The sequence below is a fragment of the Bison bison genome, unplaced genomic scaffold (genome assembly GCF_000754665.1).
Source record: "Bison bison bison isolate TAMUID 2011002044 unplaced genomic scaffold, Bison_UMD1.0 scf7180017864303, whole genome shotgun sequence".
NCBI lineage: Eukaryota > Metazoa > Chordata > Mammalia > Artiodactyla > Bovidae > Bison > Bison bison.
In genome coordinates this window covers 4,126,369-4,140,792 of record NW_011494875.1, presented here as the reverse complement: position 1 = coordinate 4,140,792, position 14,424 = coordinate 4,126,369, and the positions used below count along the sequence as shown (strand labels likewise).

Sequence of the window (14,424 nt, the reverse complement as noted above, 5' to 3'; positions counted from 1 at the left end):
CCATAGCCTTGACTAGACGAACCTTTGTTGGCAAAGTAAGATCTCTGCTTTTTAATATGCTGTCTAGGTTTGTCATAACTTTCCTTCCAAGGAGTAAGCGTCTTTTAATTTCATGGCTGCAGTCACCATCTGCAGTGATTTTGGAGCCCAGAAAACTTGACAGGTTACTATCTGTAAAATCCCTCTTTATATCTCAGAATTTAAAAAATAACTTCACCAAACTTTCCTCTTCCTATTAAAAATATAATTTTCTTTATTACTTGTTTTTGTTCCTTATATTTTTAAATCTTGTTTCTGTAAAGCTTGGAGACTGTAACTTAGAAAAACTTAGAAATGTTCATTATATACTATTTCTTCTATACAGCAAAATATATGTATTTTTTAAAATATATTCTCTAGTATCCATTTTGCACATTTGAGTTTTCACACTTAAATATGCTTCTTAAATGTTGAAAGGATGAATTAAAATAGAAGAATTGTGTGTGTTTAGTATAATGTTACCATCTTAGAATAAAGATGTTTTATTTTACTTTTTAGGTAGAACAGAATCGTATAAAACTACTAAATGATAAAGCTGTTGCTACATCCCAGCTGCAGAAAAAGCTTGGGCAGCTTCTTTACCTAACTAACTTGGAAAAGGTATTGTTTTTAAAAGATGTTACTTTTTCCCATATTACACCATCAATAAACCACTTTATTGACTCATTTTATTTAATCTGTTTGTCCCATAATTAATGCTATAGGTGTTTTTTTCATCATTTTTTGTTTGTGTTAGTTACATGTCAGAACACTAGCTATGTCTGCAGTACCTGTGCAGATCAGAAAAGAAGATGACGTCTATAGAAAATATGTTATACAGATAATGTAAAGGGTATGAGTATATAGCATGGCACAATGTAAACAGACTAGTTCAAAACCTTGAACAGCGATAGATAGTATTACAGCATACCTCTGGTGAAGATTGCACTGTGTAATACATACACCTGCCTCCATTAATGCATTACAGCATACCTCTGGTGAAGATTGCACTGTATAATACATACACCTGCCTCCATTAATGCATGCACAGATTTTTTTAATTTGTTATCTGAAATTGTGCAGTGTGTTTGGAAACCTACTAAATAAGAGGACATGACAATGAAGTATTTAATGTAATTCACAGCATATTTTCTGAGTAGTAAGCAAAGTACTCTATCAGACATGGATGAATGTAATTCAGCTTTCTGGCAAGCATAAATGTGACAGTTAACAAAATAACTTATCAGAGAACTTATCAGAGTAGAAGATTTTTGGATAGGAAAAATGAAGCAAAGAGTAGACTACAATTGGTCCTGAAAAACTGGTGCAAAATAACATTTGAGTGAATGTCATTAAATCTCAGTGATGACAAAATGAAAAACATTCATTATCAGTAAAATAGCATGTCATTCAGAAGGTAGACTCTTGACCTAGACAGTGCAAGCTGGATCATGAAGCCACTATTTTCTAAATATAGGACTTTTTTCAAGTTATTTTCTTCTCTTTGTCCCTTCTGTAAAATAAGAATAGTAATACTCTTGTCAGACTCCTTGTAAGATTAAATGAATTAATATATGTAAATGTTTAAAGTGTTTCCTGGCTTATTAAACCATTTCTAGGTATTTGCTATTAATATTTTTATATTACAATACTATGATTGCTCTTTTGGCAGGGGAAAAACAAAAGAGAAAAATTTGAGGTCAGTCTCATGCAAAAATCCAGATGACATAAGATTTCTGTACTTTAAATATGAGGGTCAAAATTAAGAGACAGTTGATCGTTTTTTTTAGTTATAGAATAAGTTGATATCCTCTATATGTTGAATTATTTTTTAAAAGGTTAAAATCCCAAAGATATAATCTATATAGGAAAACCCTAAAAATAGAAATAAATAGTTTATAAATGAAGGAAAATAGGAATCCATAAACTACTACACATAGGACAAATCCAACCCATCACCAGTTTTTTTTAATTTTAAAGATTTATTGAAACACAGCTATTGTCATTCATTAAGTATTGTCTGCAGCTGCTTTTGTGCTATGTAATAGCAGAGTTGAGTTGTTGCAACAGAGATCATATGGCCCACAAAGCCTAAAATATTTACTACCAGGCCCTTTATGGAAAAAATGCTAATTCTTATGTTAAGCAAATTAGAAGAGAAAACAAATAGTAGACTGTTTATAAAATAACATAGTAATGCCTTCTCTTCTGTGCATGCTCTTAGTTACTCTGCTCCCACACTGACTCTGGGCTTAGCCAGATGATTTGCTTTTGGCCTTGTGTCATAGCAGAGATTTGAAAAGTCTACGCACTTTGGGGACTTCCCAGGTAGCTCAGTGGTAAAGGATCCTCCTACCAATGCTGGCCACACAGGTTCATTCCCTGGGTCTGGAAGATCCCCTGGAAAAGGAAATGGCAACCCACTCCAAATCCCATGGACAGAGGAGCCTGGCAGGCTACAGCCCATGGTGTTGCAAAAGAAACACAGCTTAGGGACTAAACAACAGTAATGCACTTTGGCATTCTCCCAGTTGTGTTGTTTTTTTGGACTCTCAGACCAAGTGAAGAAGCCCAGGTTCCATTCTTGAGGAGCAAATACCTCAACTTAGCCCTCTCCCCAGACCAACTCTTACCAACTGCTAGACATAAGTGTGGGGCCAGCCCGAGGCAAATCAGCCCATCCCAGAATTACCCAGGTGACCGGTAGAATCAGAAGAAATAAATGTTTTTTTTAGCCACTAAGGTTTGAGGTGGTTTGTTACATATTACCTGAAATAAATCATTAATTAAAAAGGGAAAGGATAATTCAGTTCAACTTTTTTAAATGCTTGCATACTTACATTATAGTTAATGGAGTTGTTTTAACCATTAGAACTGCTGAATCCATGCACAATTTACTTTTTTTTTCCTGCTTATAAAAGTCAAAGGGTAATCAAGAACAGTTTAGTAATACTATGAGTCTAATTTATTTTCCTTTATCTTGTTGTCCTCAGTTTTAAAACTTGTTCATTTTGATGAGTTTGTTTTGGAAGTCTTCCAGTTTTTAAGGAGATTTTGAAAAGCTATTTTGACATGATTTCCAGGCGTAGATAGCTCTCAAATTAATAGTATTTCTGCTTAGTGAAATTAGAGAAAGGGTCCTGAGAAGAAATCAGCATTAATAAGGAATTATGTGAATAAATGCTGCCTCTTCCCATGTCTGTGATCCTGTGCCAACTGGATATGCAGAATACCTATTTCTTTATCAAAAAAAAAATCTAGCATGAAAGTAAAATTTGAGAATTTAGCTAAATTGTATCAATATTTTGCTTTTTATTTTGCCTTCTATAATCACAAAAAATCATAAATATAGTAATATGACAACTTTCACAAGTGATATTAAAAATTGTGAGCATGTTTTTGTTCACTCCTTAAATAAATTTATTTGTACATCTCAGGATTGATAATATTAGGTAATATATGAATTATTAGGTCATCTCAATTATTATTTTAATTCAATTGCCAATATTTACCTTTATAAATGAGTTGTAAAACATGTATGAGCTTTTAAAATGTAACTAATACATGTTTTATTTCTTCTTTTTTGGACAGTCTCAGGACAAAACATCAGGAGGTATTAATCCAGAACCTTGTCCAATCTGTGCTCGGCAACTGGGAAAACAGGTGAAATTATAATAAATACTGCATACATTTATAAAATACTGTACAGTTTTCTAAGGCTTCTACATACAAATTCCCCTGCTCCACCCTCAAACCTTGCATGCAAGGCGAATATTATCTCTGTCTTAAAGATAGGGCCAGAGGTTAACTAACATGCTTAATGTCAAATATGTTTGAGCAGTGTTTTTTCTCTTAAGTGATGGATCAAACATGTTTCTAGAATAACCCCATCTTTTTCATTAAAGATGAATAATTTTAAGCATTGTTTTCAGTCAGTTGACTGTCAGTTTATCATGGATATTTGGGAATTGTACAGAAAATACAATACAATACAACATACACAGATTTATATATGGTATTACAAATTTATAGTAACATAGTTCTTACTTAATATTATTAATATCTAATAGTACCAGAATTTAAAGCACAAATAACAGTAATCCTAAAGGAATTTATGTGTTTGAATATTAGTGTACAAATGTCTAAAATAAATGGTACTGTATTAGTTCTCCTCAAAAAGATTATTTTTATTTTATAAAATGTGATTTATGATACTCTAAGTTCCTACTTTGTGTGATAAATAAATATGTAATAGCGGAGAAGGCAATGGCACCCCACTCCAATACTCTTGCCTGGAAAATACCATGGATGGAGGAGCCTGGTGGGCTGCAGTCCATGGCGTCGCTAAGAGTCGGACACGACTGAGCGACTTCACTTTCACTTTTCACTTTCATGCATTGGAGAAGGAAATGGCAACCCACTCCAGTGTTCTTGCCTGGAGAATCCCAGGGACGGCGGAACCTGGTGGGCTGCTGTCTATGGGGTCGCACAGAGTCGGACACGACTGAAGCGACTTAGCAGCAGCAGTAGCATGTAATAGAATATTCTTTTTTTTTTTTTAATATGAAAAAGTCTTTTTTTCTTTTTTTTAAAATGAGTGTCTCTGGCATTTTTTTTCCTATGAACTAAGAGTAAAAGTTTAAATATATGAATTCTGCACTCTGACCATCAGTAACCAGAAAGCACATACCTTTTAGTCTCCATGATTTATGGAGAATATTTAAAGGATATTTTATTGATAATAAATCTTAAAAGGATAGATTGGAAACTGAGCAAAAGAATATTAATCAAGGTAATACTGGAGATTACTGATAAAAAATAAGTGATAAAAACATTTTGACAAAATTACTATAATAATGGAAAGGATCATAGTGTAAGTAGTTTCTTTTAGTTTTGATGAGATTCATGCAACTAGTTTGAGAAATGTTATCATCTTTACCATTTGCATCTCATTTTCTGTATAATAAATGCTTTAATATATAAAAATTAAATCTGTTTAATAAGTTGTATAGAATGTATTGAATATGATATCTCAGTTAATATTGTAGTCAATCTATTACTCTATTAGAGTAATTTGCATTTTTCGTAAATACTGAAATGAGAACACCAACATCTTATGAAATATTGATGACTATTAGTCCTCCTATTAGTGTGAGCAGAACTAAAAACTATGGTTCACTAAAAAATAGTTTAAAAGTATAATTTAGTTTTTATGACTTAAAGGTTTTTTATTATATATCATGAAATATTTAGGAAATGAAATGATGGCACTCTTCCTCTCCTTTTAATAGATTTATAGATTGGAAGGCATCTTTGATAGCATCTTGCTGAGGCATATTCTGTGTGTTTTCTTCTTTAGTGGGCAGTACTGACCTGCGGGCACTGTTTCTGTAATGAGTGCATTTCAATTATTATCGAACAGTACAGCGTGGGGTCTCACAGGAGCTCCATCAGGTGTGCCATCTGCCGCCAGACCACATCTCACAAAGAAATCTCCTATGTCTTCACCTCAGAGAAAGCCAGCCAGGAAGAGGACATCCCTGTGAAGGTAAAGTCGGTTAAGAACATGCATAGTCTGAGCAGTGTAATAGAAGTTAGTATCTGGCAGTGAGAGCATCAGAATCAGAGCAAGGCTGGCTCAGTGACTATGAAGCAACTACTGTTGACGGTAGATACACTGCCTGAAAGCCTCAGTACATCTACTCATTCCTCACGGTAGGAACACAGGAATGCTTTTTCAAACACAGTAATAATTATGCCCACTACAGCAAAAAAGTGACATCTTAGAATTCCAGTCCTTTTTTTTTAAATAGTGTTTCTGAGCACTACAGCTATTAGATAGAGCTCTGATTCACATCCAGGTTTCTTTTCTTCATTCTTCCATTCAGCCCAGTGTATCAGGAAAAAGAAGATATGCCCCACCAAATTGAGGGATAAAATAAATTGATTCCTGAAGTTATTAGTGAAGACTGTCACAAGGAGATAGTGCATTTTTAGATGGCATGGATTGATATTTCAGACTAGCCAAAACTTTGCTTTGTTTTCCTAATTTTTTTTCCCATGCTTCATTCAGAACTTTAAGAAAGAAGACTATAATTTAAAATGCAAATGAAATAAATTCCAGATTTGTTGTTTAGTTGCTAAGTTGTGTCCCACTCTTTTGTGACCCCCATGGACTGTGGCCCACCAGGCTCCTCTGTCCATAGAATTTCTCAGGCAAGAATACTGGAGTGGGTTGCCATTTTCTTCTCCAGAAGCTCTTCCCAACCCAGGGATCAAACCCACGTCTCCTACATTTACCACTGAGCCACCAGGGAAGCCCAAAATCCAAGTAGGATCTGTAACTGGACTTTCTGCCTGAGGGGGTATTTATTTAATGAAAAGCCTTTACTAGGTTTTTTGTTTTTTGTTTTATATAAACGTGCTTTTTCTGTTTGTTTTCCTAACCAAACTTAGAGGACAATTCAACAACTGAGTATGGTAGAGAATGCAGGCCAGAAGAAGCAGTTGGAAGACTGATGGAGCTGGCTCATAAGCTAGAAGTAGTAGAATATGTTTCATTAATTCCTTCTCCTTCTGGGTCCCTGCTGCTCTCTGCTCACTTATTGTCCAAGGTTATATTTTGTGAGTAAACTTAACCACAGGTCCTTATCAGAGAATAGGAGACCTTTTTATTATTATTACTATTACTGAAATATAGTTGATTTACAGTATTAGTTTCAGGTGTACAACAAAGTAAATCAGTTAAACATATGCATGTGTCCACTTTTATTTTTTTAAGATTCTTTTCCCATGTGTGTCATTAAGAGTATTGAGTAGAGTTCCCTGTGCTATGCAGTAGGTCCTTATTAGTTCTCTGTTTCATATAGAGTAGTGTATATATGTCAATACCAGTGTCCCAATTTATCACTCCCCCTGGCAACCATAAGTTTGTTTCCTACTATTGTGACTTGTTTCTGTTTTATAGATTCCACATATGAGCAATATCTTGTGATATTTGTATTAGTTCTTTTCAAAGAAGTTAGGTATTCAGTACTCCAGATGTGACTGTAGAAATGGGTAACTCAGGTGAGGTGGTAGAAGCTGAAGCAGTGAAATTTGAATGTTGAGTAAGTGGTCCAAGTGGAAGGTATATAATATCTGGAGCTGATTATACTTTAGCCTGTTGACCACACAGAGAACTCCTTTCTTTTTCAGTTCACCCCCCTCCTCTCTTCCTACTCTTAAAGTTTTTTCCTTCCTTTCCTTTGCATAAAGTCTTTTTTCTTTCCCTGTCTCTTCTCCTCTGGCCTCAGGCATCCCAGGAGCCACAGATGGCATGCATGGCTAAGAAGGGCTGCTGACCCTTCAGTGAACACATTCATGACAGTACAGGGAACAAGCATAAGAAGGAACTGCTGTGTCAGACTTCATGCAGTAAGGTTTAGGAAGTGATTGCCCTGGCTACCAGTAAACAGCACCATCTCTCTGAAACTGAGGGCATCAAACCCAAACACCTGTTCATTTTATGGCAACTCTCCTAGACACCTAGGAGAAAGATCAGGACAGTTACATATGCTGTCCTATTGGGACAGGAATATCAGTGTACAAATACTGTATATTATGCTCTGACTTTTTCCTGTCTTTCGTGGATATTGATGAACACATGAATTAATTGAAGGATCTACCAAAAAAAAAAATTTATAGCATTGAAACATGTTTACATTACCATATATAAAATAGATAACCAGTGTAAGTTCTGGGGATAGGGTGGAGAGGGAAGTGGGAGAGGGGTTCAGAATGGGGGGGACACACGTATACCTGTGGCTAATTCATATTGATGTATGACAAAAACCATCACAATATTGTAAAGTAAATATCCTCCAATTAAATAATTTTTTCCAAAAAGAATACAGAATTTATCAAATTTAAATTATCTTATATGTACATATACTTACATTTCCTTTTTATTAAATACATGACTGAATATTATACTTACTATGCAAGCAAGTTTTATCACTTTTCTGCATTCTCACATTGCTTCTCTCTGCATTTACTTTTTGTTTTCTGTCACCATTTCTGTCTGCCACTTCCACCTTCTGCTGCCTGTGTCCTTTTCTGACTGTCACATTTCTGCCACCTTCTTGAAGCATCTGCTTGTTTTCTCAGACTCGCACTGCACTCTGACCGTCTGAGATTGTCCCACTTAATTGATCACGTCATCTGTCTTAGAGTTGAGGGATATAAAGATGGCTCTATGTAAATACCGAAGGCATTGTTTTGAAATTTATTTCATTAAAGTTTTTATCTGAAATGTTCACTTCACTCTAAGCATTCATGTCCAGACACTCGGACACAGCAAACAATGTAATTTCATACGTGGTGCTTAATCATCTAGCTGATCTCTGGTAAAGGATATTTGGAGAACATAAAAATAGAATTAAATAATATAAGACTTTTTTTTTTCCTACTGGTATTTCCCAGTGTAAGGAATCCTGTTGATTGACCACGGAAATAAAATGAATGAAGTATTCATTAGTGAATTAGGGTATGCATTTAAGTTAAAGACTGTCACTACCCTAACAGCAGTGTCACAGTATTCCTAAATGACCCTTGGAACCTCCTGGGCATTTCGCAAAGTAAACAAAATTCCCCCTGCGAGTTCTGACAACTGCCAGGCATTTTAGAGGGTGAAGTAGGCCTCCTGGCAGAACATAGGCCCCACGTGACCTGTTCCCTGTGTCCTCAGTTTGGCTCTCTTTCATACAAAGCATTTTTGTCATTGGAAACCCTGACCCTGTAATGAACAAGATTCTTATGTCATAAGAAGTTTCTATCCAAAAGAGAATACATGGATATAGCCACAGCACAACAGCACCCGCTACACACACAGCACTTCAGCTTCTCAAACTTTTGAGTGCCTAGTGATCAAGTGCTCTGTTTTTTAAATTAAAGTATATTTTCAGGCTGCATTCCCGTAACTTTTAACTTGTAAGATCTTGGATCTGGTCCAGAAATCTGCATTTTTAACAAGCAGATCTGCTGGTGAAGATGTTTTATACAACCTTTTTGTAGAGGAAAAAAAAAATATTGTATTTCTACATTAAAACTCAGAGAAACCTAGCAATACCATTTGTAAAACTATACTATGTGTAGGATCATGTTGTTTCTTTTCCTTTTTTTTTTTTTTTTTTTTCTTTTTTTTTTTTTTTTTTTTCCAGTTTTTATTCAGTTTACTTGAAGGTGACTTGTAAAGTCTGTCTTGTACTTTCTAAGTATAATTAAAATATCTAGGTGGGATAAAACTGACTGTAAAATTCTGACTGAGTTTAAAGTTGACATAAAATAATTTGGTAAATATAATCCACAAGTGGCTATATTTAAATATGCTCCTCTAAGTATTCTTATATAAGATATTTGATATTATCTTGTTGTTGTTGGTCATTCGCTCAGTCATGTCTGGCTCTTTGTGACCCCATGGACTTCAGCACCCCAGGCTTCTCTTGAGCTTGCTCAAATTCGTGTACATTGAGTCGGTGATGCCATTCACCCATCTCATCCTCTGTTGTCCCCTTCTGCTCCTGCCTTCAATCTTTCCTGGCATCAGGGTCTTTTCCAGTGAGTCAGCTCTTTGTTTTAGGTGGCCAAAATATTGGAGCTTCAGCTTCAGCATCAGTCCTTCCAGTGAATATTCAGGACTGATTTCCTTTACAATTGACTGGTTGGATCTCCTTGCAGTCCAAGGGACTCTCAGAGTCTTCTCCATCACCACAGTTCAAAAGCATCAATTCTTCGGCACTCAGCTTTCTTTATAGTCCAACTCTCACATCCTGCATGACTACTGGAAAAACCATAGCTTTGACTAGATGGATCTTTGTTGGCAAAGTAATGTCTCTTCATTTTAATATGCTGTGTAGGTTTGTCATAGCTTTTTTTCCAAAAAACAAGCAACTTTTAATTTCATGGCTGCAGTCACCACCTGCAGTGATTTTGGAAGCCAAGAATATAAAGTCTGTCTCTGTTTCCATTGTTTTCCCCATCTATTCCCCATCTATTATATTTACATATAATATCCCCCATAACCTTTGGGTCCAAATAAAATTTTTAACTTTTTTGCAATTGCTACCTTTTTATCTCTTTGAAATAATTATTCAAAATACTTTAAAGAACAGGATATTTTTGTGGCTAAGTGCACTTGTAAAATTTCCCACCTAGGCTGCCTGGGTGGAGTTTCCACTGGACTTTATTGAAGAAACATGTGAAAAGCCCAATCATTCTCCCAGGCAAGAACTTGAAAAATATTCCTGATTTGTGAGATCAATCATATATAAACTGTGTAACTGCACTAAATTGTATCTGTCACTATCAACTTGGGTTTTTAGCATGGTGAACAGGTGCAGACAGAAATAAAATAATGTTAACTGATCTTACTCAGCTAGAACTACTGTGGACAGCACAGGCAAATTGAAGAGTCGGCTCTACTTTAAAAGGAGCCCAGCATAAAAGTAATGAAAGAAAGTCCCAAGACAGGAAATTACTTCCTCCGTACTGTTTTCCTAAAAATAGGAAACATTCAGGTTATTTGGAAGTTACAAACCAGTAAGAAAACCTAAAGAAAAATCTGTGACCTATTACCAAATTATAGCCCTAGTTATAACTGATGAACGATTATAGTTCTTTTGGGGGCGTGAGGGAGCTAAATTGTATAAATTTGTCTTTTTAAAAGTGATGTTCTTCAGTTAAATGAATTTTCAAAAAAAGCTCTTATCTCAGGATTTTTGAGTCTTATAGTAAGTTTAAAAGACTGCAAAAAATCTATCCAAGTAATAGCTGGAAAATGTAAATACTAACTCTGCTCTGTTTCAGCTGTGATTGTCCCATTTCTAACAAGGCTGACACTCCTTTCCTGTTGCAGCTAACAGAGGCAAGGCACCCATTTGACCCTAGAGCAGTGAGAGGTGCTGTAGGTACAGTATTACACAGCACTAGAGTAATGGCGTAATTCAGAAGACCAGTTCATTTATAATAAAATGTGTGTTAGTTGCTCAGTCATGTCTGACTCTTTGCAACCCCATTGACTGTAGTCTCCTCTGTCCATGGAATTCACCAGGTGAAAATATTGGAGTAAGTAGCCATTCCCTTCTCTAGGGGATCTTCCCAACCCAGGGATCCAACCTGGATATCCTGCATTACAGGCAGATCCTTTACCATCTTAGCCACCAGGGATGTGTTTATCACTTATGATAAACACAATCCCAATTGTATCACTAATACAATAAGTTTTTAAAGTTCCCAGAATTACAAGTTTCCCACACATTCCCTTAAAACCCTTATTCCTCTGTCAAAAATCAGTATAATGTTATTTTTTAGTGGAAGTAATTTATACAAAAGATTAAAATAAATGAGAATGAAATGAATGGCGCAGAGTGAAAACTAACATTCTCCTTCATCCATCCTACTTTGCCTTGCCACTGTGAACAATTTCTATTTTTAGTTACAAAGATCACCTCTATGATTCTCAGTAATATACATCAATTTTGTTTCTTAAAGTACTAGCTTTAGACAGTATCTGCTGGCTCCTCATTTTAAAATAGGAGAAAATTAATGCATCTATTCCTCCTTTCTATTTTTGTGATAGTATCATTTTTATATTATAATATTTATACATCCACATTTTGTTATATAAATACTTTTCATTACGGAACCAAGCAGAGTGATTGAAGTCATGCAGAAAGGAGCAGAATCCTGATCCTATATCGTTTAAATTTCACTTTTCAGTGAAGAATCCTAGTCTAATAGAAGTTCTCATTTTTTTAGCTAACTTCCTGCACTTCTGTGTCAGCCTTATCTGATATCATTATTCATGTAGCCCTCATTCTTTGATTCTTTTTTTCACTGTGCTATAACTGCATCAAGAAATTTTAACATGATGAGCATGTGAATGGCAAATCAGTTTTTGCACTTCTGAAAATGACTTTATTCAGCCTTCGCTTTAGAGTCATAAGTGATTGGCCTCATTACTATGAGACATTATTTGACATGTCTTGTATATCTTAGTTTGTGTGTATTTCACATGTATAGAATATATATACTAATATGGTGGCTCAGACAGTAAAGAATCCACCTGCCATGCAGGAGACCTGGGTTCAATCCCTGGGTTGGGAGGATTCTCTGGAGAAGGAAATGGCAATGCACTCCAGTGTTCTTGCCTGGGGAATCTCATGGACAGAGGATCCTGGTGGGCTACAGTCTGTGGGATTGCGAAGAGTCTGACATAACTGAGCAACTAAGCACACGTAAGCACACAATGTAGTATGAAGATATGTTAAAGATAATATACTAATACACAATCTCTATAGAATCTCTAAGGATATGGTCTGCCTGTAGAATCTATTGACATGAATATTTCCTCTGATGTTTGATGAAAACTGAATACATTCATCATCTTCATTGTGTTGACTTTTTTCTGGTGCTCTTCAGAACACAGCAGACACTGTAGCCTTTAATTCTGCCAGTGGAGCTGAGCCTGACCATGAGAATCCATAGATACTACGAAGGAAAAGGTGTGGGAGAGGCAGATGGACAGATTTAACAGAGGAAATAAAAGAAGCCAAAGGAAGGAGGAAGGACTAAGACCAGTGAAGAAGGGTTATAACAGGCAACGAACTATTGGTTCAGTCGTGGATTGTCAAGCCCTGCTTCAGAATCCACAGTTTCCACTTTTATTGTATAAGTCACTGAAGAAAAAATACAAAGCAGTACTAACTTTCTAGTCATGCTGCTGCTGCTGCTAAGTCGCTTCAGTCGTGTCCGACTCTGTGCGACCCCACAGACGGCAGCCCACCAGGCTCCCCCGTCCCTAGGATTCTCCAGGCAAGAACACTGGAGTGGGTTGCCATTTCCTTCTCCAATGCATGAAAGTGAAAAGTGAAAGTGAAGTCGCTCAGTCGTGTCCGACCCTCAGCAACCCCATGGACTGCAGCCCACCAGGCTCCTCCGTCCATGGGATTCTCCAGGCAGGAGTACTGGAGTAGGGTGCCATTAGAGCACTGTTTTTCTTTTGTTTATATGAATCAAGTACAAGTAGCATTTTGCTGCTCCATTTGGAACATACCATGTCTGTTCTCCCTTCTCCAAGTCAGGGGTCTCAACAGATAGGACATAGATGTGGAGGGAATAGTGTGAAGCCAACTGCAGTCTGTCTTCTCTACCATACTCATGGATTTTTCTAAGGTGCACCCTCTTTCCCCAGTAGTAAGATCTCAGGGAATAAAAAGCAGTACCTCTCACCAAGTTGCATTGGTAAAATATTTAGACCCATTCTGGAGGAGAGGGGTTGATCAAAGTCTAAATAAATTAAATATTACTTGATTGCTTTATTGTTAGAATTCTTTTAGTCTCCTACATATATGATAGAAACAAAACTGAGTTTTCTATCCTTCTAACACATTTAACAGCTTTTAACGCAGAGTCTATGATTTCAGAATTTTACAAGAGCCTGAGAGTATAGAACTGCACACTCCAATCAAATTTAACTCTGATTTTAAAAAATGTTAATTATACCTGCTTACAAGCAGAGACATTACTTTGCCAACAAAGGTCCGTCTAGTCAAGGCTATGGTTTTTCCTGTGGTCATGTATGGATGTGAGAGTTGAACTGTGAAGAAGGCTGAGCCCCGAAGAATTGATGCTTTTGAACTGTGGTGTTGGAGAAGACTCTTGAGAGTCCCTTGGACTGCAAGGAGATCCAACCAGTCCATTCTGAATGAGATCAGCCCTGGGATTTCTTTGGAAGGAATGATGCTAAAGCTGAAACTCCAATACTTTGGCCACCTCATGTGAAGAGTTGAGTCATTGGAAGAGACTCAGATGCTGGGAGGGATTGGGGGCAGGAGGAGAAGGGGACAACAAGAGGTTGAGATGGCTGGATGGCATCACTGACTCAATGGACGTGAGTCTGAGTGAACTCCGGGAGTTGGTGATGGACAGGGAGGCCTGGCGTGCTGCAATTCATGGGGTCGAAAAGAGTCGGACACGATTGAGCTACTGAACTGAACTCAACAATAGATAAGAAGCTACATGACCTTTCTGATTTTAGTTATGCTAGTAGACAGCCTCTAGGCCAGATTTCATGAGAAATTTTTTGTTAACCTTTATTGGTAATGGAGCCCTACTTTTTTTCATTGCCTTGACCCAGTGATCTGGAGCTTTTAACTTTGTATTTAATTTTCCGAAAAGTGAAAGACCTGTGTATGTAGCTTCGAGATCTAGTCTGGTTTTGCTCATTAAATTATAATCAGGTGAGCAAAAATCTTCATAAAGAATATTTTATAAGATCCTTCTGTTGTAAAGAAGGAAAATTCCAAATTCTTTTTCTTCAGTATTAACTATTATAATGCTCTTGGCTGCTTACCACATGAGAGGAAA

General features: G+C 36.4%; 1 protein-coding gene across 2 annotated transcripts in view; it reads left to right on the top strand.

Annotated features, from left to right (window-relative positions):
- The window catches only part of SHPRH (SNF2 histone linker PHD RING helicase, E3 ubiquitin protein ligase), a 91,030-nt gene that overhangs the window by 60,714 nt on the left and 15,892 nt on the right, over positions 1-14,424 (top strand). For both annotated transcript variants that reach the window (XM_010851496.1, XM_010851497.1), the window contains exons 23-25: positions 538-639; positions 3,610-3,681; positions 5,378-5,566. In XM_010851496.1, the coding sequence (XP_010849798.1) occupies positions 538-639; positions 3,610-3,681; positions 5,378-5,566 (363 nt within the window). The remainder of the gene's footprint in view (positions 1-537; positions 640-3,609; positions 3,682-5,377; positions 5,567-14,424) is intronic.